This window comes from Mesoplodon densirostris, chromosome 3 (genome assembly GCF_025265405.1).
Source record: "Mesoplodon densirostris isolate mMesDen1 chromosome 3, mMesDen1 primary haplotype, whole genome shotgun sequence".
NCBI classification, from domain to species: Eukaryota; Metazoa; Chordata; class Mammalia; order Artiodactyla; family Ziphiidae; genus Mesoplodon; species Mesoplodon densirostris.
Genome location: NC_082663.1, coordinates 111,891,044 through 111,915,764, shown reverse-complemented (window position 1 = coordinate 111,915,764; position 24,721 = coordinate 111,891,044). Strand labels below are relative to the sequence as shown.

The following is a 24,721-nucleotide window of genomic DNA, read 5'->3' as shown; positions in this document are numbered from 1 at the left end:
CTGGCAGGCCTTTGGCTACAACTTTTCTTCAAGGAGACCCCATGGTGGGCCAGGATGTGGGCCTAAGGGGACTCTGCTGTGTGTCATCCACTGGGCCCTTGTCAGGTAGGTCATTGTCCTCAGATCTTGAGGGCAGGAAGTGTCTGTCAGAGCTGTTCTTTGGGCTCTGCCACCTTGCTTTCTCTGGGTCCCTTAGGGTGAGAGCCTGGTGCTGGCAGCTTTGAGGTGGAGTGGAAGGAGTTTGCATCCCTTCACCCCCAGTAGTTCTGGGCACTGTGCTAGGCACACCTGCTGCCCCTCTGTCCAGTCCACGTCGCAGGAGCAAGGATAAGCAAAATGCTATGACCACACAGGAGAGGCAGTACACCTGGGCCCCAGGGCTCAGGAGGTGATAACTCCAGAGCTGTCAGAGCACGCTCTCTACTCCTGAAAGATGTGGAAGTACGTGTCAGGCAGGACCCAGGGCCTGAGTGTATGTTTCTCAGGAAAACTGGGCCGGATGTCTGACTGTCAGGTATGACTGCTAAGGGCTCTCTGGCCTGTCACCAGGAAAGGCCCTTCCAGGCACTCAGCTTTCAGGATACACTGTGTTGCACCAGGAGGCTGTATACCCCAACTCGCTCGAGGCCTGGCCAAGATCAGTGTGTTGCCTGTGATGCAAGACAGGTGGGAGGAGAGGCCCAGGACTGCTCCCTTGCCTCCTGTCAGGGCTCCTCTTTCACCTGCCTCTTGTTTCCTGCAGAGTTCATCCTCTCGCTTCTGGAGAAGATGCAGACTCAGGAGATCCTGAGGATGCTGCGGCTGCCCGAGCTAGGCGACTTGGGCCAGTTTTTCCGCAGCCTCTCAGCCACCACCCTCGTGAGTATGGGTGCACTGGCTGCCATCCTCGCCTACTGGTTCACTCACCGGCCAAAGGCCTTGCAACCACCGTGCAATCTCCTGATGCAGTCAGAGGAGGTGGAGGTGAGCAGGGTGTGAGCAACTGGGCTGTGGGACGTAGTAGGCGGGGGACAGGCATCTTGAAGGAAGAAGCCAAACTTGTGGCTTATTTGACCTCAAATGGCCCAGAGAATCTCCGTTTCTCCCGGCAGTCAGCCAGTAAGCCCAGAAGTGGCCCTGGGCAGGCTCTCCTACTAGATGCTCCTTCGGCCTCTCCCAGTAACTAAAGCCTGGGCAGAGACTGACCTTGCCTTTGCCCTGGGCCTCTGGTTTGCCTGCTTCTTGGGTAGGGGGCCTTGGCTTACAGTTGCCTCAGTAGGCGGTCTAAGCATGTGTTCAAGGCGCTGCCAGGTAAATTCCCTCCCAGATTCTTCCTGTGCCCAACCCTCGTCTGGAGCTGGGACCCAGAGCTGAGCCCACCCAGGGCCCTGCCCTCCCAGAGCACACGGACTCACAGGTAGAGCCACTGAGGAAAGAAGGGATGGTGGCCCAGCCTGGACAAGGGTGTTCCAGGCTCTGTCTAGAAGGACCAGTAAGATTTCTTAAGTTTATGGAGCTTATTTTGCCTTTTTAAAGAACTTTAATTCCACTTATTTTGAATAGATAATATAGTCACACAGTTCAAAAGCAACCAAAGGACATAGACTGAAAAGCTTCCACCTTCTTCCCCTTGCCTCTAAGTTCTCTTCCCCTGAGAATTGTGTTAGCAGTTGTCCACAAGCAAATGTATAGATGTCTGCCCACCTTTTAAAATTATAACATACCACATACACTCTGCAGCACCTTGCTTTTGCTCTCGATGGTATGTCGTGCAGGTACCAATCAAAAGCATGACAGAGTTTGGCCTGGTGGGAGAGGGCTCAAGTCGAGATAGGGCTGGGATCTTTAGGGCATTTTTCCAGCAGAGGGAATGATGTGTGAAGAGGTGAGAGTGTGTGATAACACACCTGGTGCCTTTGGGAAATGGCAATTCATGTGGTGTGGCTGGGAGGTGGAGAGGGGCTGCGGATGCGTCAGTAGCCTGTGGTTACCAGCAGCCGTGGGTTTGCAGGCTGGCCGTGCCTCTTACTAGCCTGATGGTCCTCGGCAGTTTCTTAACTCTCTGAGCCTGTTTCCTCATGTGTCAAGCGGTCAATAAAAAGAGTATCTGCTTCCTAAAGTTATGGTAAGGATTTGGTGAGATGATGCAGAGAAAGCACTAAGATGAATTATTTTTGGTAAGCTTACAGTTACAACTCATCTGGAGAGGCCAGCAAGGACAAAGCCCCATTAACTGGGCAGGGACCCTTGGAGATGGACAGCCTGGATTTATTTGAGGCTGTCAGTAGTAGGAGAGACAGGGCCAGTTTTTGCTGTGGCTTTGGCAGGGGCAGGCATGAGGAGGCAACTGGGGCTTCTGGGCTGGAGGTGACAGTGGTCTGGATGGGGTCAGGTTGAGCGCCACAGAGTGAGTCGCCTCACGGGTCTGGCTGGGAGGACAGGGCATGGACACAGCTAAGGCCTCCCTTCCTGGGGAGGATGGAGCCCTCCCTTGCTTCATCCCCCAGGAGTGTAGGAATCTGGAGTGACTATAGTGAAGGAGGAAAGGAGAGAGTGGTAGGAAATGAGATGAGAGAAGTAAGAGGGGCCCAGATCATAGAGGGCCTGGTAGCATTTACTCTGTGTGCTACACGGTAGGAAACAATTCATATCATGTCACTCACCCTGGCTTAAAAATCCTTCCCTGCTCCCCGTTGCCCTCAACCTGAAGCTCAGACTCCTCACCTTGATCTGCAGCCTTTCTTGCCTCCTCCATTTACTACTTGGAGTGGCATGAATTGCCTACAGTCTCCCAGGTGCCTCCTGCCCCATGTGTTTGCACTCCCTGTTGCCTCTGGTGAAACCGCCATTCCTTGTTCCTCATTCTTCCCAGTAAACCCTTTTGTTTTAAAAAAATTTCTTTTCTATTTCTTTCTTTCTTTAATTAATTAATTAATTTTGGCTGTGTTGGGTCTTTGTTGCTGCGTGCGGGCTTTCTCTAGTGGCGAGTGGGGGCTACTCTTCGTTGCTGTGCGAGGGCTTCTCATTGTGGTGGCTCCTCTTGTTGCGGAGCACGGGCTCTAGGCACGTGGGCCTCAGTAGTTGTGGCTTGCGGGCTCTAGAGCACAGGCTCTGTAGTTGTGGTGCACGGACTTAGTTGCTCTGTGGCATGTGGGATCTTCCCGGACCAGGGCTCGAACCCGTGTCCCCTGCATTAGCAGGCGGATTCTTAACCACTGCGCCATCAGGGAAGCCCCCTCTTTGTATCCTTCAAAACCCAGCTCAGCGGCCACTCTCTGACATACCTGCCCACTGAGCCCCTTCTGTCCCTGGCACACAGTCTCTTGCTGTCTCATTTCTGTCCCCCTGAGTGCTAACCAGATCTAACTGTATCTGTCCCCAGATTCCCACAGAGGTCCTGCATGGGCCTGGTGCTCAGGAAGCACTGGCCAAACAGAACTTTCCACTGCAGAACAGCTGAGTGCTGCCTGTGGTTTTGAGTTTGGCTGTTGGCTCTGTGGCTGTCACATTTTTCCTCAGACTTGATGTTCCAAGAGGGGTAGCGGACCATGGGCCAGCCCAGTGCAGCCCAAATAGTGCTCAGAGAAGAGGTGGAGCCGTGATACTGGAGAGTTCTGGGTTTGGGGAGCCTGAGGAGGGGTGGCATGTGGAAGGGAAAGAGGCAGGAGAAGCCCAGCTCCTTTCCCCCGCCCCCAGCACAGATGGTGTTTGCTACAGTCCCACTCTGGATCCATACCACCAAGGGTCCGGGCATCTACTACGCCATTCCCTCTACCGCCTTCTAGGCCTCTTTTCCCAGCCAGTCCTCAAACTCATCACACTGTTATGTGAATGATGGATGGCAGCCTTCTTAGCTAAAGACAGCTCCCAAATGGTTCTTAACATACGTGCATAGCAGCAACACCTTTGCAGGTTGGTCCTGATGCAAGGGGCAGCCTGACTCTAGCCAACACTCCCCACTCTGCTGTATGAGTGAACCACGGGTGTGTATGAATAGTAACTGAAGATTCTGGGCATTTAGTGTATGCTGCCTGGTGTGTGGGTGCTGTGTGTATGTGTGTGGGAGACCAGTGTACTGGGCCCCTGGGCATGAGCCACCTGTGTTTGAGTGTGGATGCATACAGGTCCAGTGTGTACAAGCCACGTGTACATGAATGTGTGTGGAGTTTGTGTGCGTACAGCCCAGGTGCGTGTAGGCCATGTGTGTGAGTGCACGCAGAGTGTGTCCCAGCTCCAACTATGTGGCCCAGGTGTGTATCCAAGCCATGTATGGCCTGATGCATGCTGGTGCCCTCTCCTGATACCCCTGCCTGCCTGCATCAGCCAGCTTCTCTGGCCTGTGCTTGGCTCATAGGACAGTGGTGGGGCCCGGCGATCTGTGATAGGGGATGGCCCTCAACTGCTCACCCACTACTATGACGATGCCAGGACCATGTACGAGGTGTTCCGCCGTGGACTTAGCATCTCAGGTGAGAGGGGCCATGGGGGTGTGGAAGGGCTGTGGCAGGGGTTGAGCAGGTGCAAGGGTGTGGGTGAGCAAGCATGGTTCCAGGGGTATGGCAGGCGAGTCACGCCCAGGTTCAGAGGAGAGAAGCCATTCTTGGCCCTCCTGCCACCCAGTCAGACAAGTAGCTGCATTATGAGGCCAAAGGGCTGACCTCAGCTTTATTACAGCCCTGAGAACTGCTGACCTTAAGCTGTCTCTTTGCTCATATTCTATATCTCCTATTTGCAGCCCCTTGTGAGCCTTGAACTCGCAGGCTACTGGCTGGCATGGCTCTGAACCTGAGCCTCCGAGATGTCTGGGTGACCCATGGCATGGGGTGAAGGGAGTTGTCACAGAGAGGCAAACTGCCACCTCTGGCCAGTGGCCCCCAGGTCTCCATGTCTTCTTGGGGCTGCATCACACAGGTCATTGTGGGAACTAGCGCTGTGTCAGTTCCCATTCCTGAGCCTTCCTGATCTCCCTGGGGAGGTGCCATGCTTGTGCACTTTAGGCCTTCTTGGACTTCAGCAGGTTAGACAGACAGCTGGGGAGCAATTCACTTGGCCCATGGACTGCCTCCCAGGATGGGATATTCATCCAGGTGTCTGATGAGCAGGTTCAGTGGTTCCCACACCCTGCCCTCCTCCCTGGCACAAGGCCTGCTTATCTCTATGTAGGGAATGGACCCTGTCTTGGCTTCAGGAATCCCAAGAAGCCGTATCAGTGGCTGTCCTACCAGGAGGTGAGTAATAGAAGACAGGCCCCACCCTGCCCACCCACACAGACCTGGCACTTGCGGGGGGGCTTGTGGGCACCCTGGAGGCTCTCAGAGAGTCATTTTTTTCCTTGTCTGGACTGTCTGCCAAACTCCTGGCAGAAACCTCTCAGGACTTCCAGCATCACTGGGTAGGGAGTTGGGGAGCTCCCTCAGACCGTAGAAATCCCACCTGGGGATCTCCCTTCCCTGCTGAAGAGTCCTTGCTTTCCCATCACTGCCCCATGTTTGTGTGCAGGTGGCCGACAGGGCTGAATTTCTAGGGTCTGGACTTCTCCAGCACAATTGTAAACCATGTACAGATCAGTTTATCGGCGTTTTTGCACAAAATCGACCAGAGGTGAGCACCTGCCTTAACTGGTTTTAGAGGCATCAGTGGAACACAAGCTTGGGTACCGTAGAACAGCCCTACTCCCGCTGTCTGTAGGGCCTGGGACAAGAGGAAAACTGGAGATCGTTGGTCCATGCCATCCCCCACTCCCTTGGCTCTGTCCCTCATCAGGGGTGGACATTCCAGCCAAGTTCCGTCTACACCCTACCTAGCTGTCCAAACAGTGGCTCCCTGAGCCATGGGGGAAGAAGGACCTGGGGAAGAAGGCCATGCAAACCCCGGAGGTAGGCCAGGGGTTATTTTGAGTCCCGTAATTCCCTGGGGCAAGCAGGTCTAGAAGACTGTGGGGGAGCAAGCTCAACGGGTCAGCTTTATGGATCCCTTGCCTTGTGTGGAGCGCTCTCGGCACAGGACCCCGATCAGGGAGCCCCGTGCCTAAGGCCTGAGGGCAGTGCAGCCCTGCTGTCTGCTCTGTGTTCCCCCTTCCCCCCAGCCTGTGTGTCTCCACAGTGGATCATCGCGGAGCTTGCCTGCTACACATACTCTATGGTGGTGGTCCCACTGTATGACACCCTGGGCCCGGGGGCAATCCGCTACATCATTAACACAGGTGAGCCCAGCTGCCCCCTCCTGGCCCTGGCAGCCAGCCCCACCTCCTCCTCCCAGCCCTTTTCAGCTTCTGCTGATTGTTTGACACTAATAAGTGCTTTGCTTCCGCTCTCAGAGAATGCTGGGGGCTTCCACTTTGGCCCTTGAGTTGGCTTCCTGAGTCCAGCTGTCCCCAGTTGGACTTCACCCAAAGGCTCCTTCCACAGGGTAGGGCTGCCAAGAAGGAGACTCTGTACCAGCCTCCACGTAGGCTGCCAACCCTCTGAGTTCACTTCAGCTTGAGGAAGACGCTGGGGGGTGGTAAATATCTCAAACAGACCAGGGACGATGGGGGCTGAGCCTGAAGAAAAGGAATGCTTGGAATCTACCCCGAGAAATTCCCTGGTCTTCTGCCCTTGGCTCCATCCAGGCTCTGTGCACTTTCCTCTGGACACAATACATGTCCCACATGGCCTGTCGTACGTATTTATTTACACACAAGCTTATCATGTGGCACACACAGCCCATGGTTCCACCGCCTGGCATGTGCTGCCACGGTCACAGCCTGTGCCCACACAGCCTGACTCTCCTTGGTGGTCCCTGCAGCCGACATCAGCACTGTGATCGTGGATAAACCTCAGAAAGCCGTGGTTCTGCTGGAGCACGTGGAGAGGAAGGAGACACCAGGGCTCAAGCTGATCATCCTCATGGAACCATTCGAGGAAGCTTTGAAAGACAGAGGGCAAGACTGCGGGGTGGTCATTAAGTCCATGCAGGCTGTGGAGGTGAGGGTCTGCTTCTGGGCTGTTTCCTGGCCACAGCTGGTTGGCCACTGAGCCAGAGCTGCCGGTTATCTGCCCGTCTTATGCCCTAGGATGGATGTCTTGGACCATCAGGTTGTGTCAGGGTTCAAACAGGGCAGGCTTCACAAGGGCTGGTGGTGGGTAGTGGGGTTGGTACCCACAGGCATCCTCTTCGAGATGGGCTCAGTTATTTGGCACAGTTAGTGACACAGGCACCAACAGGTAGATGGTGGTGCCAGCCTGCCCCAGAGCTACCCCCACAGCCTCCGGAGCCTCCTCATTTCCAACTAACAGCCAGCCTGTCTGAGCCTGAGGACTGTAGTAAACTTGAGGTCCAAAAGTCTTGGAGAGGTTCTTGCAGTTGTGTCCCAGACCCCCAGCAGCCAGCAGAACCAATTTTCCTTTGCATGGCCTCCCCAGAGACGTTAGGCTGGTGGCAGCTTATGGACTGCTGGAGTGACCCAGGACATCCTCTGGGGCCTCAGGCCTTTTGCTCAGTAGCAGCTGACCCCCACTGTGCCCTCCTGGATCTAGGCCTGTGGGCCCTCCATTTCTCCTCCTGTCTCCCTGTCTGCTCTTAAATGTACCCACAAAGCCATGGAGGGCCTATGCCCCTCCATGGCTTTAGGGGCCACACCTAAGCTGGAAGCCCCTATCTGCCCCTGCAGCCCTGACCACTTAGTTGCAAGCCCGGGCCACCTAGCCACTGTGTCTTAAGCATGCGTCTAGACGTACCGTGGGCCCCTCAGGCTGTCTCCCCCTTGTGCATGTGCACAGTGCTTATCCTTTTCCTGGGCCCCAGGCCGCTGTCTGTGATGTGTGGGTGGCCAAGGCCTGGATGTGTATCTGAGAAGAGACCGCTGAGGTAGTGTCTCTGCGCGGGCCACATCTGGGCAGGGAGTCTGGGACTCTGGGCTTGCCGCGGGAACAGGGCATACTGTGCTGAGTTTATTTTGATTGATTAGAACTCTCGAGCATTTAAAAACAGTGTTTTCCTCTTCCAGGACTGTGGCCAGCGGAATCACCATGTTCCTGTGGTAAGCTCATCTGCCAGCAGGTTGTGACTGAGCACTATGGTGTCCAGGGCACGTCCTCACAGACTCCCTCGCTGTGCACAAGGCTTGGTAGAGGGGCCAGAGTAGCAGCCCTGTGTTAATAAACAACTCAGGAAATGTCCCCTTGGGGCACCCAGGCCGACATGGAACGGGAGTCAGACATTGGGAGGGAGAAAAAAGGGCAACCAATCCTGGACACCCTTGGGTCTCCAGTAACTTTATCTTTGGGAGATCTTATGTTTTCCCTTTCGATGTAGCAGTCTCTCCCGAGGATGGGATGGACAGGAGCAGCAACAGACTCGGAAGTGGACCCCTTGTGGCATCTGCTGTCTTTGCTCATCTTTGCTCTCTGAACTTTTCTGTGTGTCGTCCCCGAGTGATCCTCCCTGGGCTCGAGTCACCAGGGAGGGTCACAGCCCCTGGGAGGGCCTTGTAGGGGCTGTGAGCTTTCTAACCAGGCCTCTCGCCTGCAGCTCCCTCTGCAGCTCAGCTCTTCCCGCTCTCACCAGCCTGTGACCTTTCTCACACACAGGCCTCAGCAGGTCAATCCCTGCTTCCCAGGGCCCTTCACCATGAGTAGCCCCTGATATGTCCCCACCTCCACACACTGGCCCCAGCCTTAGAGAGCTGCTCTCTGGCCCCGCAGCATGCTGTCTCTTGTGCCTCTGACAGTGCCCAGGCTGGTTCCTCTTCCAGAATGCCCACCGTCACTTCATCTGGAGAGATCTTGCTTGTCCTTCAGTCTCAACTCATGTCACCTCCTCCGGGAAGCCATCCTCTACATGCAAGTGGTCATGGTGGGCTCCTCCTGGTGACCCCAGGACTATATGCACAGTGCCAGGGCAAGGGCCTGATGCAGAGCAATCTTAGTGACAGAGTGGGCAGCCCAGTTCTTGGGTTACATTTTCTGTTCCCAAGCCTAAACCCAGACACTTGGGAGAAAGTGGGAAGGAAGGAGGAAGTGCGCCACATTCCCTAGAATGGTGAGATCTTTGATAGAGGCCTAGGTATGGCCACTGCAACCCAATCCCATTAGAATTCAGCTCAGCCTCAAGTAGGCGAGGCAGCAGGAGCAGGTGTGAGGTTGGTGGGACAGATCGATGTCCATGTCTGGTTAGGTTTCCTTGGTTTTTCTTCCTCTTTCCTGGGGACTTGCCTGCTCACCTTTCCAATGACAGCATGCAGGGCCGTGCACATGTGCCGACACATGACTGCACCCTCACACAGTGCACACACGGGGGTGTGCACAGAGGGGCTGGCTGGTGGAGGGGCCCAGGCTGGGCACACTGGGTCTCTTTAACACACTCCTCTTCTCACCTCTGCAGCCCCCGAAACCCAGTGACCTCTCCATTGTGTGTTTCACAAGCGGCACAACAGGTAAGCAGAGGCTCCTAGCCCACCAGCCAGGGCCGCCTGCACCCTTCCCTGGCAGCTTTGGCAGGGTGACTGAGATGTCTCCGGCGCCCTCTGTGGGATGGGCTGAGCCTTGTCCTGTGCCTGGCTGCAGACGCTGGGTCCTTCCTGCTGCTCCCAGTGGTCAACGCGAGGCAACCTGGGGCGGCTGGACGTGAATGGACGGTGTGGACTGGGGGTGTCTTGGCGGGGGGTGCTACAGACTTCCTGGAGCTGGGGCCAGAGGTGGGCTAGGCAGCTGGGTCACGTCATTACTCTGAGGAGGGGCTCTCACTCCTCTGCTTTCCTGCCCCTGCCTGGACTTTGTTTCAGGGACTGGGGAAGGAGTGTGGGATTTGGTGTCTGAAAGCCTGGTTTTGAGTCCCACCTCCACCACTTGCTGGGGAGCCATGAGCCGGTCCCTTAACCCCCCTGCCACCACTGTCCCCAGTTTCTTTCTTTCTTTCTTTCTTTCTTTAATATTTATTTATTTGGCTGTGCCGGATCTTAGTTGCGGCACACGGGATCTTCAGTTGCAGCATGAGGGATCTAGTTCCCTGACCAAGGATAGAACCCGGGCCCCCTGCATTGGGAGCACGGAGTCTTAACTGCTGGACCACCAGGGAAGTCCCTGTCCCCAGTTTCTTACCTGGGTGGTTAAAGGTGCCAAGTTGGAGGTGGGAAAGTGTGTGAAAGGGCAGTGCAGATGATCTGGGGCAAGATCATCTGTACAGATGATCTATGCCGTGGGCAAGGCTGTCAGGGAGAGGAAATGACGCAGTCCATGCCCGGTGCTGACAGAGGAACACGTGCATCAGTGTCAGTGCGAACAGCCAAGGAAGGTTTCCTGGGGGAGGCAGAACGCACCTGAGAACCATGGCTACAGGCACAGTACCTTGCAGCCTGCAGTGGCCCGTTCACCCTATCACTGTGTCACTGAGGCCTCAGCATGACCTGTGAGGCAGGCGGGGTGGAGACTATCCAAGGGGGCGCCAGCAGCAATTGGAGGCAGAGGGCTTGTTCTCCCATTTCACAGCCCAGTGCTCTCCCCACTGCTGCCTCTCCATCTCATCTGATGACTCGGGAAGTCACTTGCCCTTGGCCTGAAGGGGCAAGAAGGTTTCAGCCTCTTTTCCAGACCTAGGGCTGGCCTACCTTGATGATAGCTCTTGATGGGCAGTGACCTGGAGTTCCCCATGCCTTCCACAGATGGAGCCTCCAAGGCAGTTGGCAGATCCTTGACCAGCCCCGCAGGCAGAATAATCCTTGTGGGTAGATCACGATAAACATGATGTTATTGAATCAAAGTGGGTTTTTGCCATTAACTCAAGTGGGTCTGAGAATTTCTGCCTGACTGCTAAACCCTGTCAGGAGAGAAATAACACAGCCTTTGCTCTCCAGGAGCTGACATCCAGAGCCAGCCCAGAATTCAAAAATGCCCTTCAGGTTTATGTTGCTTTTTGTCAAGAGTTTCACAATGTGAAATTTTGGTGACATGTCCCTCCACCCTGGGTTTGGGGGCAGGTCACTACTGTGGCCTTTAGCTTTGGACCCTTGCTGTTCAAGAGTGCCCCCTGGCTTTTTTTTTTTTTTTAACATCTTTATTGGAGTATAATTGCTTTACAATGGTGTGTTAGTTTCTGCTTTATAACAAAGTGAGTCAGTTATACATATACATCTGTTCCCATATCTCTTCCCTCGTGCATCTCCCTCCCTCCCACCCTCCCTATCCCACCCCTCTGGGCGGTCACAAAGCACCGAGCTGATCTCCCTGTGCTATGCGGCTGCTTCCCACTAGCTATCTATTTTACATTTGGTAGTGTATATATGTCCATGCCACTCTCTCACTTTGTCCCAGCTTACCCTTCTCCCTCCCCATATCCTCAAGTCCATTCTCTAGTTGGTCTGTGTCTCTATTCCCATCTTACCACTAGGTTCTTCATGACATTTTTTTTTCTTAGATTCCATATATATGTGTTAGCATACGGTATTTGTCTTTCTCTTTCTGACTGACTTCACTCTGTATGACAGACTCTAGGTCCATCCACCTCACTCCAAATAACTCAATATCTTTCCTTTTTATGGCTGAGTAATATTCCATTGTATATATGTGCCACATCTTCTGAGTCAGTTAGTCACAGCTGCTGCCCCTGTATCTGGAAAAGAATTTGATGATGCAGAGATGTGTTGTTGCCTAGCTGCAGAGGGCAGGCCTCATATCCAGTGCTTTTTCAGACTATGGAGTCACAATTGGAAGCTGAGCCATCCTGCCCAGGCTCTACATGGTGGAAGCAGAATGTATGGAGGCTAGAAAACAGGTTGTGATTCAGTGCCCAAACCTCCCACTCCAGAGGTGTGGCTGGTGCCAGGGCAGAGCTGGGGGAGTGAGCAGGCCTCTTAACTGATGTTACCCTGCCTGGCTACATGTGTGGATTTCCTTGGCATTAGCCTAAGCCTGTGCTGTGCCTCTGGTAGCCATCCTCTTGTCCAGCACATCACAGCTGTGGATACAGCTTCCTTTCCATGATAAGTGTCCTGGCCTCAGCTTCATCAAGAGCCACATTGTTCTTTCAATGAGGAAAGATGGAAAATATGATCTGAATCTGACATTTAAATCATGATTCTGGTGGAATCATTCTGGGAAGATTTTTCTCTTAATGTATGATGGAAACATCTGTGGAAATTCCCAGAATAAGCCAGTGATTTGGAGCCACTAGTTAGGCCAAGAAGGCCCTGGAGGAGGTGAGAGCTTGGGGTTTGTCTGTACTTAGGGATGGCTAATGAGTGGGTGTGTGGTTGGTTGTTCGTTTCAGAATAACCATCAGCTGGACTGAAATCGAACTGCCCTCTCCAAATAAAAGATAATTTGTGGGTATAACATAGCCCAGTCTGGGGTCTTGGGCCCCATGAATGATAGTTCAGATGTATCATTATACGTTCGTGTGCTACCCTCCCTTCCCAGAGAAGAAAATACAGTGGTCTTTTATTATTTATTTATTTAATATATTTTTGGCTGCATTGGGTCTTAGTTGAGGCATGCGGGATCTTCATTGAGGCATGCGGGATCTTTCATTGTGCGCAGTCTCCTCTTTAGTTGTGGCATGCGGGTTTTCTCTTTTCTACTTGTGGCGCACAGGCTCCAGAGCACGTGGGCTTAGTTGCCCTGCGACGTGTGGGATTGAACCCACGTCCCCTGCATTGTATGGCAGATTCTTTACCACTGGACCACCAGGGAAGTCCCTTCAGTGGTCTTTTAAAACATATACTTCTTAGTCTGTGGGTTTTGAGCATTGTTTTTCTAATTTATGTAGATTCATTTATTGAGCATCCACTATGCATCAGACCTAGTGTTGGAGGCTGAGGACACAGGGATGGACAAGACACGGCCCTGCCCTCATGAGCACACAGCTCATGTCATGAGGCAGTTCACTGCCTCGAGGGTCTGCATCCCAGGGTACATGGAGTGCTAGGCCACCAAGAGGTCAGTACAGCAGGACAGAAAGGATTCCAATCTAAGCAGAGTCTTGAAGGATTGGCAGCTGGAGGAGAAGAGGAGGAAGGGCATTGTCAGCAGAGGGAACAGCATGTGCAGAGGACCAGTAGCAAGAAAGAAAATGTTTCTTTGAGGGAGAGTCGACAGAGGAAAAGAGAGGTCTGGTTGCAGGACCTTGGAATCCTGACAGGAGAGGAATGATGGGGGTAGGAATTCCAAATAAAGGCTAAGCAGGAGCAGCCAGAGAGGCTAGAGGAGAATAGAACCTGTCAGCATTGTTGATGGCTAAGCTGTACCCATAGGATGCTGCCACAAAAACACCTGCTGGTGCTCCTGGGACAGGGGAGGTTGGAAGCAGAAACTGATTATGGTGGACTGAGGAGTGGATGGGAGGTAAGGATGTCAACTCAGCAAGTGTGGACAATTCTTTTTTTGTTTGTTTTTTTGTTTGTTTTTTTGCGGTATGCGGTCCTCTCACTGTTGTAGCCTCTCCTGTTGCGGAGCACAGGCTCCGGGCGCGCAGGCTCAGCAGCCATGGCTCACGGGCCCAGCCGCCCTGCGGCACGTGGGATCTTCCCGGACCGGGGCACAAACCCGTGTCCCCTGCATTGGCAGGCGGACTCTCAACCACTGCGCCACCAGGGAAGCCCGACAATTCTTTTAAGAAGCTTGGCTGTGTCCCAAAAGGCATGCTCCATAATGTTCCCAGAAACGCGATTTGAAAAGTCAAAGTCTGGAAACAACTCAAATGCCCCTTCAGCAACAGAATGGTATATCTACAAATAGAAAATTATATACCTTAATGTTGAGCGAAAGAAAAAAGGCACAAAATATTGTATGATTTCTTTTATATAAAATTACAAAACACGATAAAGGATTCTCTGGTTTTAGAAGTCAGGATCATGGTTGCCTTCCAGGATATTGGTGTCCTGGAATGCTGATGATGTTCTGTTTCTTGATCTGGGTACTAGTTGCCCAGGTAAGTTCACTTTGAAAAAAAAATCTGTTGAGCTGTATACTTATTTGGGCACTTTTCCATATGTATGTTATACTGTAAGAGAGAGTTTATTAAAAAAAAAAAAAAAAAAGGATTAGCTGTGAAGGGATGACAGAGAGCAAGACTGGCAGCCGGTGGAGGCTGTGGGGTTGAGGGAGAGTAGGGATTTTGTTGTTTTCCTGGAAGTACCTGAAAGTGTTTCTCATAGTTTGAGTGAGAGCCACTGATGGAGAAAGGGAGGTGAAGCTCAATGGAGCAGAGCCCCCAAAGCTTTGGTTTGGGTCGGGTGAGAGAGGAGGCTTCCAAGTACCATGAAGAGATGCCTACCCGGGAGAAGAAGGGAGGAAGAAAGGATTCTGGGAGGCCAGGAGGATGGGGCGCCTCCTCTGTGGAGATGGAGTCAGGGTCCTGGCCTGGGGGTGAGAGGCCTCATGAATGGACCAGAGTCTCAGGGGGCGCCATGTGACAGTTTCTGTGAGGAGCGCCTCTCTTGGGCTGGAGACTGTGGGCCTCAGGGGTCACATTGTGAGAGGAGTGGAAAAGGTGGGCAGCTGGATTGGCTTGGTGGGGTTATTAGAGTGGGGTGTTCCAGAGGAAACCTGTGGGCTGAAGCACTCGTCAGGAGAGCAGCTGGAGTGAGGGATACGGGAGTCCAGCTTGGGAGGGAGGGATGAGAGGGAGGGGAGGGAGGGTCAGGTGTCTGGAGTCATATGAAAAGGTCTCAGCATGAGGGAGCTGGCCGGGTGAGTTCTTAGTGGTGGCACTGGGGCTGGGAGGCTGAGGAGGAGTGGAGGCCACTGGAACCAGAGCATCTCTTCTCTTCCAGTTGAGGATGCCCAGGGAAGCCCAGTCATTTAGCTGAGTATGTAAATGCCCATCAGCCCTACGGCTGTGGCTGCTCAGGTGGGCTTTCTGGGAAAATGCTTACCGTGACCTATGTATTTTACACCATTCCGTTCAAGACTTGTGTGATCACATACATAAGACTACATCGTGGCACTCCTGCTATGCAACTTTAGGAGAATTTCTTAACACCTCCCAAGCCTCAGTTTCCTTGGATATTAAATGAATACATCTAATACCTATAGCATAGGGTTGTTCCAAGAAATAACTGAGCTGCCACGTATGAAATGCCTAGCACAGTGCCCACATTGGTGTTCAGTAATTGGCTGCTGTGATAGCTATTATATGTATTCCTGCTAGTCCTCAAGTTTGATGTTTAAAATATTGGTGGATATGGCATTGATGAAAGTAACACTCAATCCTAAAAAAGATTTGGGAACCCCTAGCAGGGAGATGAATACTCTATCTGCATTATACAACTTCCAAAGCATTTCTGTCACTGGTGTCTTTTATAACCCACCTTTGTGTGAAAGCGGAAACAAGCAGCCAGGGAGCCCTCAGCCAGAGGACCCAACACTGCTCCCAGCCCCACTCCCACCCCGTCCTGCAGGAGAGACCTTGAGCTCAGCTTCACCCCACATCTGCTCCTGCTTGGAACCAACATCCATCCAGGGCAGATCTTCACCCAGTGAAATGCCCTCCTGCATATCAGCCATGGGTGCCCCCCCCGGGAACACTGGCTGAAGCCAAAATGCTGTTTGCAGAATCTGAAACTAGGGAAGTTTTTTTCTTTCGGTAGCTGAAGAGAAAATGAAGTGCAAGGATGGCGAGTTTATGAGTGGAAGTTGGGAAATGGACCATAGGTCTCATTCTGCTGAGACATCAGGGCCTGGGTAACGGCACCTCTCTCTGACGTTGCATCAGAATAGGAGAGACAGAGGACACGTCAGTTCTGCAACTTTGATGGCACGTAGGTCTAGCTAGGAATGCTTAACCTGTTCTTCCACATGAGCAGCTTGGAAAAATTACCATATCATGTTTAAAACAAATGCTACCAGAGGTATGTTCTTGTCCTGAATCAGAGAAGTAGGCAGAGCCTTTCTGAAGGCTCATCTCTCACCTCCCAACTCGGACCTTGAAGTCTTCTCCCAGGATTTGTTGTCAACGTGCACCTCTTCTTTATCCTTTGGGACCACCTCTAGAGATGACTTGAAATAATTTGAACATTTCTGGGAATATTTAAAAATTCTATAACTCACTAGAAGTTTATAGAATGTCATTTATATCCACAAGAAAACATTTGTTTCTAAAAGGTGTAAGCTTTTCTCATCATGTTGGAGAGGAAAAGAGCTTGTCTCACTAAGCAGAATTGAATAACTGCTACCATTGTGTGTGTTCTGGCCTGAACTGAGTGGAGGCTTTAGAAATTTTTCATCAATGAAGACAAGTTTCTCTAGAAATTCTCAAACCATCCCCCCTGAGATTATATTAGGTGTAAGTCAGCCAACCTAACAGATCTAAAGCTGTATATCACAGGACCATATTTTGTGACAGTTCTGATTTCATACTTAGTATTTTGGGGGTGTTCCTTAGAAAATTCCAGAATTTGGGAATCCACGGGCAAAAATTTCTGGGTGATACTCTCAGAATAGTTTGTGGGCCCAGAGACTCTGTGGGACTTGTACATAGGAGACAATTCAGGGAAATTTCCTAACATGGGCCTGGGTTTTAGGAAAGATGCTGGGATGAAAGAAAGACAAGCAGTGAAACAAAGTGCATGGATCTTCTTTTCAAAAGGAGGATATTTTAATAGATACCTATTAGAAAATATAATTTTTAAAATCCTGTAACTTTGTGTCCCCAGAATCGCCTCTGCGATTTGCAATATGGTTGTAGGTACCTGAGCACATGTTAAAACCCTGCCTACCACACATCTTGGTCAGACAGAGATGGTGCCATTACTGATGCTCATTTCTGACAAATAGGTCACCACCAGTAGGTTGAGCATAAAGGCCTCACGGGGTATGATTATGAGAGCAAATTTATTTTTGTCTCTATCTATTCTTTTAAACTTGCTTGGTGGGGATAGCTCTTTGTCTGCCCCTGGATAAAACTTAGGCATCTCATGCCTTATCTGGTCCCTCTCAGGTGAGTCCCATGGGGATTGTAAGTCACAAACACAATCTTAATTCAGAATTCCAAGTGTTGGTCCAAAATATGAGTCTGTCCACTTCACTGCAACTTCCCTCCCCAGCCAGGGCTGGCTGCAGGCTTGGTGGGGAAGGCATGAGATCATGCCTTCCTCTCTTCCTGTCTGGTGTTCCTCTTCCTCCTCCTCCAGCTTGCTAATAAAGGTTTCTGCCTTCTCCCACCAGATGGAAGTAGGGAGGGAGAATGATTTGGGGCAAAAATTAACAATTCAATCTCCATTTCATGGACACTTTGAGGAGTTCTCCTGAGGCAGGCAGTGCCCTTGCTTTGGTTGTCTGCTCCCCACTTCACATCAGCTTCTGTCTCTGGTATACACTATCGCTCCCCACTGACTCTGGGGGGAAACCAGCCTGCAGATAAGATGCCTTTTTTTTTTTTAACGTCTTTATTGGAGTATAACTGCTTTACAATGGTGTGTTAGTTTCTGCTTTATAACAAAGTGAATCAGCTATACATATACATATATCTCCATATCTCTTCCCTCCTGCATCTCCCTCCCTCCCATCCTCCCTATCCCACCCCTCTAGGTGGTCACAGAGCACTGAGCTGATATCCCTGTGCTATGCAGCTGCTTCCCACTAGATATCGGTTTTACATTTGGTAGTGTATATACGTCCATGCCACTCTCTCACTTTGTCCCAGCTTACCCTTCCCCCTCCCCGTGTCCTCAAGTCCATTCTCTAGTAGGTCTGTGTCTTTTTTCCTGTGCTGCCACTAGGTTCTTCATGACCTTTTTTTTTTTTTTTTTTTAAGATTCCATATATATATGTTAGCATATGGTATTTGTTTTTCTCTTTCGGATTTACTTCACCCTGTTTGACAGACTCTAGGTCCATCCACCTCACTCCAAATAACTCAATTTCGTTTCTTTTTATGGCTGAGTAATGTTCCATTGTATATATGTGCCACATCTTCTTTGTCCATTCATCTGTCGATGGACACTCAGGTTGCTTCCATCTCCTGGCTATTGTAAATAGAGCTGCAATGAACATTGTGGTACATGACTTTTTGAATTATGGTTTGCTCAGGGTATGTGCCCAGTAGTGGGATCGATGGGTCATATGGTAGTGCTATTTTTAGTTTTTTAAGGAACCTCCATACTGTTTTCCATAGTGGCTGTATCAATTTACATTCCCACCAACAGTGCAAGAGGGTTCCCTTTTCTCCACACCCTCTCTAGCATTTATTGTTTGTAGATTTCTTTTTTTTTTTTTTTTTTTTTTTTGCGGTACGTGGGCCTCTCACTGTTGTGGCCTCTCCCGTTGTGGAGCACAGGCTCTGGACGCTCAGGCTCAGTGGCCATGGCTCACGGGCCCAGCCACTCCGCGGCATGTGGGATCTTCCCAGACCGGGGCACGAACCCGCGTCCCCTGCATCGGCAGGCGGACTCTCAACCACTGCACCACCAGGGAAGCCCTGTTTGTAGATTTCTTGATGGCCATTCTGACTGGTGTGAGGTGATAGCTTATTGTAGTTTTGATTTGCATTTCTCTAATGATTAATGACGTTGAGCATTCTTTCATATGTCTGTTGGCATTCTGTATATCTTCTTCAGAAAAATGTCTATTTAGGTCTTCTGCCCATTTTTGGATTGGGTTGTTTGTTTCTTTGATATTGAGCTGCATGAGCTGCTTGTAAATTTTGGAGATAAATCCTTTGTCAGTTGCTTCATTTGCAGATATTTTCTCCCATTCTGAGGGTTGTCTTTTTGTCTTGTTTATGGTGTCCTTTGCTGTGGAAAAGCTTTTAAGTTTCATTAGGTCCCATTTGTGTATTTTTGATTTTATTTCCGTTTCTCTGGGAGGTGGGTCAAAAAGGATCTTGCTGTGATGTATGTCATAGAGTGTTCTGCCTATGTTTTCCTCTAAGAGTTTGATAGTGTCTGGCCATACACTTAGGTCTTTAATCCATTCGGAGTTTATTTTTGTGTATGGTGTTAGGGAGTGTTCTAGTTTCATTCTTTTACATGTAGCTGTCCAGTTTTCCCAGCACCACTTATTGAAGAGGCTGTCTTTCTCCATTGTATATTCTTGCCTCCTTTACAAAGATAAGGTGACCATATATGTGTGGGTTTATCTCTGGGCTTTCTATCCTGTTCCATTGATCTATATTTCTGTTTTTGTGCCAGTACCATACTGTCTTGATTACTGTAGCTTTATAGTATAGTCTGAAGTCAGGGAGCCTGATTCCTCCAGCTCTGTTTTTCTTTCTCAAGATTGCTTTGGCTATTTGGGGTCTTTTGTGTTTCCATACAAATTGTGAAACTCTTTGTTCTAGTTCTGTGAAAAATGCCATTGGTAGTTTGATAGGGATTGCATTGAATCTGTAGATTGCTTTGGGTAGTAGAGTCATTTTCACAATGTTGATTCTTCCAATCCAAGAACATGGTATATCTCTCCATCTATTTGTATCATCTAATTTCTTTCCTCAGTGTCTTATAGTTTTCTGCATACAGGTCTTTTTTCTCCTTAGGTAGGTTTATTCCTAGGTATTTTATTCATTTTGTTGCAATGGTAAATGGGAGTGTTCCTTAATTTCACTTTCAGATTTTTTGTTGTTAGTGTAGAGGAATGCAAGACATGTCTATGCATTAATTTTGTATCCTGCTACTTTACCACATTCATTGATTAGCTCTAGTAGTTTTCTGATAGCATCTTTAGGATTCTCTATGTATAATATCATGTCATCTGCAGACAGTGACAACTTTACTTCTTCTTTTCTGATTTGTATTCCTTTTATTTCTTTTTCTTCTCTGACTGCTGTGGCTAAAACTTCCAAAACAATGTTGAATAATAGTGGTGAGAGTGGGCAGCCTTGTCTCGTTCCTGATCTTAGTGGAAATGGTTTCAGTTTTTCACCATTGAGGATGATGTTGACCGTGGGTTTGTCATATATGGCCTTTATTATGTTGAGGTAGGTTCCCTCTATGCCTACTTTCTGGCAGGTTTTTATCATAAGTGGATGTTGAATTTTATTGAAAGATTTTTCTGCATCTATTGAGAGGATCATATGGTTTTTATTCTTCAATTTGTTAATATGGTGTATCACATTGATTGATCTGCATATATTGAAGAATCTTTTCATTCCTGGGATAAACCTCACTTGATCATGGTGTATGATCTTTTTAATGTGCTGTTGGATTCTGTTTGCTAGTATTTTGTTGAGGATTTTTGCATCTATGTTCATCAGTGCTACTGGCCTGTAGTTTTCTTTCTTTGTGACATTGTTTTAAAAATTAATTTATTTTTTATTTTTGGCTGCCTTGGGTCTTTGTTACCGTGTGCAGGCTTTTTCTAGTTGCAGCGAGTGGGGGCTACTCTTCACTGCGGTGCGCGGGCTTCTCATTGTGGTGGCTTCTCTTGCTGTGAGGCACGGGATCTAGGTGCACAGGCTTCAGTAGTTGTGGCGCACGGGCTTAGGTTCTCCACGGCATGTGGGATCTTCCTGGACCAGAACTTGAACCCGTGTCCCCTGCAGTGGCAGGCGGATTCTTAACCACTGTGCCACCAGGAAAGCCCCTCTTTGTGACATCTTTGTCTGGTTTTGGTATCAGGGTGATGGTGGCCTCGTAGAATGAGTTTGGGAGTGTTCCTCCCTCTGCTATATTTTGGAAGAGTTTGAGAAGGATAGGTGTTGGCTCTTCTCTAAATGTTTGATAGAATTTGCCTATGAGGCCATCTGGTCCTGGGCTTTTGTTTGTTGGAAGATTTTTAATCACAGTTTCAATTTCCGTGCTTGTGATTGGTCTGTTCATATTTTCTATTTCTTCCTGGTTCAGTCTTGGAAGGTTGTGCTTTTCTAAGAATTTGTCCATTTCTTCCAGGTTGTCCATTTAATTGGCATAGAGTTGCTTGTAGTGATCTCTCCTGATCCTTTGTATTTTTGTAGTGTCAGTTGTTACTTCTCCTCTTTCATTTCTAATTCTATTGATTTGAGTCTTCTCCCTTTTTTTCTTGGTGAGTCTGGCTAATGGTTTATCAATTTTGTTTATCTTCTTAAAGAACCAGCATTTAGTTTTATTGATCTTTGCTATTGTTTCCTTCGGGATTCCTTTTTAACACACCATTCCCACCACCACCCATTTTTCCTTCTGCAGACTCCATATCCAGTTTCTGGGATTTATTGTTTTTTTTTGCAGCCACGGCCTTCTTCACCTTTCCTTTTGGGACCCACCCCCCAAACCCCCAGCCCAAGCTGTAGGGAGCGTGATTGGGCTTTTGAAGCAATCTCATTAGCGGCTGAGTTAGCTTGGGTTTCAGATTGGAGATGGGAGAGAGGACCCCTCATTTCTCCCCTTTTGATGGGCTATAGCACTCAGCATAGCTCTCTCTCCAAAGAAATCCTTCTCACAAATTCTTCTTCATTCATTCATATTCTCTCTCCCCCACCCCCACCCCTTTCTTATGGAGGTGAAATTCACATGGCATAAAATTAACCGTTTTAAAGTGAAAAATTCAATGGCATTTACTATAATACTCTCTTAATCTCAACTCAGCCCCTTTTTTAACCTCTTTCTGGGTGAGGGTTGCAAAGTTAACATTTTGGTTTATTTGATATTTCTTGGGTAAATTCTGCACATGGTCTGGCCCCTCACTTTTGGAGTTTCACAGCTGTTGTATCTTCTGCCTCAGTGGAAACTTCTAATTTAATGTCTTTTGTACATGGCTGTGTCCTTAGACCTTATAGAGCCCTATGAGGTGGGTGTCATTGTCCCTATTTTATAGGTTAGGAAACTGAGAGAGGAAAAACGACTTGCCAGTGTTACACTGGCAAGGAGGGGCAAGGCCAGGATTTGAGCCTGCTCAGATCTGTCCAGCAGCAGTGGCAGTGTTGTATCCACGTTGACATGAAATGGTGGCCAACAGCCTCCGCTGTGCCTTCTGTCCCCACCTGGTCTCTGTCCTCTGAGCCATCCTAGCAGCCCTGGGCTTCCTCATGAGCAGCAGTGAAAGGTCGTGTCAAGACAAAGCAAGAATATCCATGTCCCATCTCTGCCAGTGAGCAGGCAGGAGGGCTGCCCCAGCAGTCTGGACCTCCAGCCTGGCCTGAGCTGGGGCCTTCCCAGGTGCTGGATGCAGCAAGCTGCCAGCACAATTGACTGCTGGATTCTGGACACTAGAACTGCTCAGGCCCAGAGAGTGGCATAGTTTACTGGGTATATGTATAAGGAGACTGGAGGCCAAGAGCCTGTGCTCCTTGAGGAAGGCAGAAGGGAAGGTGCAGGCCAACCCATCAGTCCTGAGGCACTCCTTGAGGCACTTGAGGTGACTCCAAGCTGTGTCACCTGCCTTCTGGTCTGAAGCACCTGGGAGCCTCAAGATGGGCTTCAAGTGTCTACAGAATGAAGGTCCCTGACACAGCATTCATCTGCCTGGGACTCTGAAGGCGGCTGTGGACGAAGGCCAGAGGTTTGCGTGGACAGCTCTGGGTGTCTGGGACTGGTGACTCCGGTGCTGTTCTCAAGGAGTGGCCCTTGAGCTTCCCACTAATTCTCCTTCTTGCTCTCTCCTTTCAGGGAACCCAAAAGGTGCGATGCTCACCCATGGGAACGTGGTGGCTGATTTCTCAGGCTTTCTGAAAGTGACAGAGGTGAATAAAGTAGACTTACCAATGCAGGGGTCTCTCAAGGATACCCTCAAGCCTCAGAGGTTTTTGGGTTTTCTTTTTTTTCCCTGATACAATCTGGGCTGCCTTTCACAGGCAGGAGTTTCTGTTCTCATTAGAGGAACCTCACTTTCACAGTTAATTTTAACCCCAAACACTGAAATGATCCATACTTGGTAAATACTCAGTTGATTTCTGAGAGTGCTCAGATCCCAGAAAGAAAAACGTGGAAACCTATTTTTCATTTTTAACTTCAAATATTAAGATACCTGTGGTTTTATGCATACCTTTATTTAAAAGTAATCCTTAATAACTTGTTTTTCCAAGTAGGTCAGGGTTTAATTCAGTCATTTTGTGTTTAAGGACTACTAGAGTCTGAGAAACAATGGCAACTGCTAATTTATAAAGCTGTACTTTAAAAAAGGTAAATCTAAAATCAAAAAAGCTTGATAACTTGGCCTGACAAAAACATGTTAGCACTTTTTAACTGGCTAAGAAAGAAGGACCTTTTTCCACAAGTGGTGAGTATCTGAATGTCCTACACTTTCCTTAAGGAGAAAGGAATGTACCTTTTCCTATAAATTAAGCTTTTCCTCTACTGTGGAGAAAATCGCTATCCACGTTTATGCCAGGTGGCATTATGGAGCATATGCCCATTTGTTGTATATTTTGGTGGAAAACTGTGAGACACTGTTGGTAGCTGAGCCCAGACCAGGAGCTATGAGCAAGGTTCCCTGGGCTTGTCCAAACTCGTCCAAAATCCAGCCCAGGAGACTGAAGACCTCTGTATAAGGGCGGAGAGCAGGGAAGTCAGCCAAGGAGAGCTCATCCCTGAATGGGGCCCCCTGGCCAGGGCAGCCCCTGTCCCTGAGGTCAGACCCATCCTGGAGAGTGGGGTCCCTCTTGGCCATCCGCTTTAAGGCCATGTTCCCAGGCTGTAGCTTATGAGGCCTGGTTCCACCCACCACGTCTCTGTCCGGGGCACGTACCCCAGCCCCAGTAGGCATAGACCTAGGGTTTTCTTGGCCCCTTTCTCTCGAAGGAGGACCAGAAAGTGCCAACAGGCTGAGACCCTCTGAATCGCTGTCCGGGTGGCCCAGGAAAGCTGGTGAAGTGGGGCCTGAGGCAGATCCTGCAGCTGTGGGGAGGGAGAGGCATGCCGGTCTGGCGCGAAGACTGAACGAGGTGCAGGCCCTCCCAGAGGAGACTTCCCTGCGGAGCTCGACTCTGCTGGTTTATGTGTGCTTCAGTTGGCTCTTTGCTTCTGCAGATAACCTAGACCCACTGGCGCTTCTACCTAACACTCCGCTTCCTACACTGCCCTGTCTCTCTGTCTCTCTCTCTCTCTTCTTTCTGCGCCTCCCATCTTCCTCTCTCTTCTCTCTCTCTCACTTTTCTCTCGCTGTCATCTCACCTCCCACTCTGTCCCCCCTTCCCCACTGCCCTTCCCCTCTTCATGTTTGCCCCTCCAGGTCATTTTCTCTTTATTGTTTTATGACTCTCTTGTCGTCTTCCTGTCAGTGTTTCTTTCCTTTCTGTCTCCCATGCCCGGCACCTGCAGAAAGTGATCTTTCCGAGACAGGACGATGTGCTCATCTCCTTCCTGCCTCTGGCTCACATGTTTGAGAGAGTCATCCAGGTAAGACGCCCGCCTGACTGACTGGGCCTTGCCTGGGCTCCTTCTGTTTTCTTACAGAGTCAGTGGGCTCCCACTTGTGCGGATGTGCACATTTCCTATTTGCCTTTAGCACACATGTTTGAGCGAATGGTGCAGGTAAGGCCCTCGCTTCAGGGAGGCACAGTCTGAGCCCAGAACCCAGAACCCTAGCAGGGTGTCACACTTGTCACTGGCAGCATGAAGTAGAACTAAACTGGCCTGTCCTCAGAAGGTGCCACAGGGGTCAGAGGGGTCAGAGGACCTTGGACCCCCTGATCTGTCCCTCCTGTGAGCACTGCTCCAGGGAGGACCCAGGCCTGCTTGTCTTACCTGTGGACACACCTTGGCTGAGAAAGGCCCCAGCTGCTCAGAGAGCATTGCAGCTCTGCAGAAGTGCTTTACCATTCAAGCTCTGTACAGTATGGCTCCATTTATGGCCCAAACACCTATATTCTGTAACTTTCATCACTCACTAAACTCCTAAAAAAGAAAACAAGACAGTGAAGT

At 49.9% G+C, this 24,721-nt stretch overlaps 1 protein-coding gene across 8 annotated transcripts in view; it reads left to right on the top strand.

Moving 5' to 3' along the window:
• ACSL6 (acyl-CoA synthetase long chain family member 6) overlaps positions 1-24,721 on the top strand; it is a 63,577-nt gene that overhangs the window by 16,743 nt on the left and 22,113 nt on the right. For 2 of the 8 annotated variants that reach the window (XM_060091911.1, XM_060091913.1), the window contains exons 2-11: positions 743-963; positions 4,334-4,448; positions 5,143-5,207; positions 5,479-5,580; positions 6,082-6,181; positions 6,766-6,944; positions 7,967-7,999; positions 9,343-9,394; positions 22,469-22,542; positions 24,119-24,196. In XM_060091911.1, the coding sequence (XP_059947894.1) occupies positions 743-963; positions 4,334-4,448; positions 5,143-5,207; positions 5,479-5,580; positions 6,082-6,181; positions 6,766-6,944; positions 7,967-7,999; positions 9,343-9,394; positions 22,469-22,542; positions 24,119-24,196 (1,019 nt within the window). Of the gene's footprint in view, positions 1-742; positions 964-4,333; positions 4,449-5,142; positions 5,208-5,478; positions 5,581-6,081; positions 6,182-6,765; positions 6,945-7,950; positions 8,000-9,342; positions 9,395-22,468; positions 22,543-24,118; positions 24,197-24,253; positions 24,332-24,721 lie in introns of those variants that run through there. The other 6 variants (XM_060091918.1, XM_060091916.1, XM_060091917.1 and 3 more) reach the window with 5 other exon arrangements.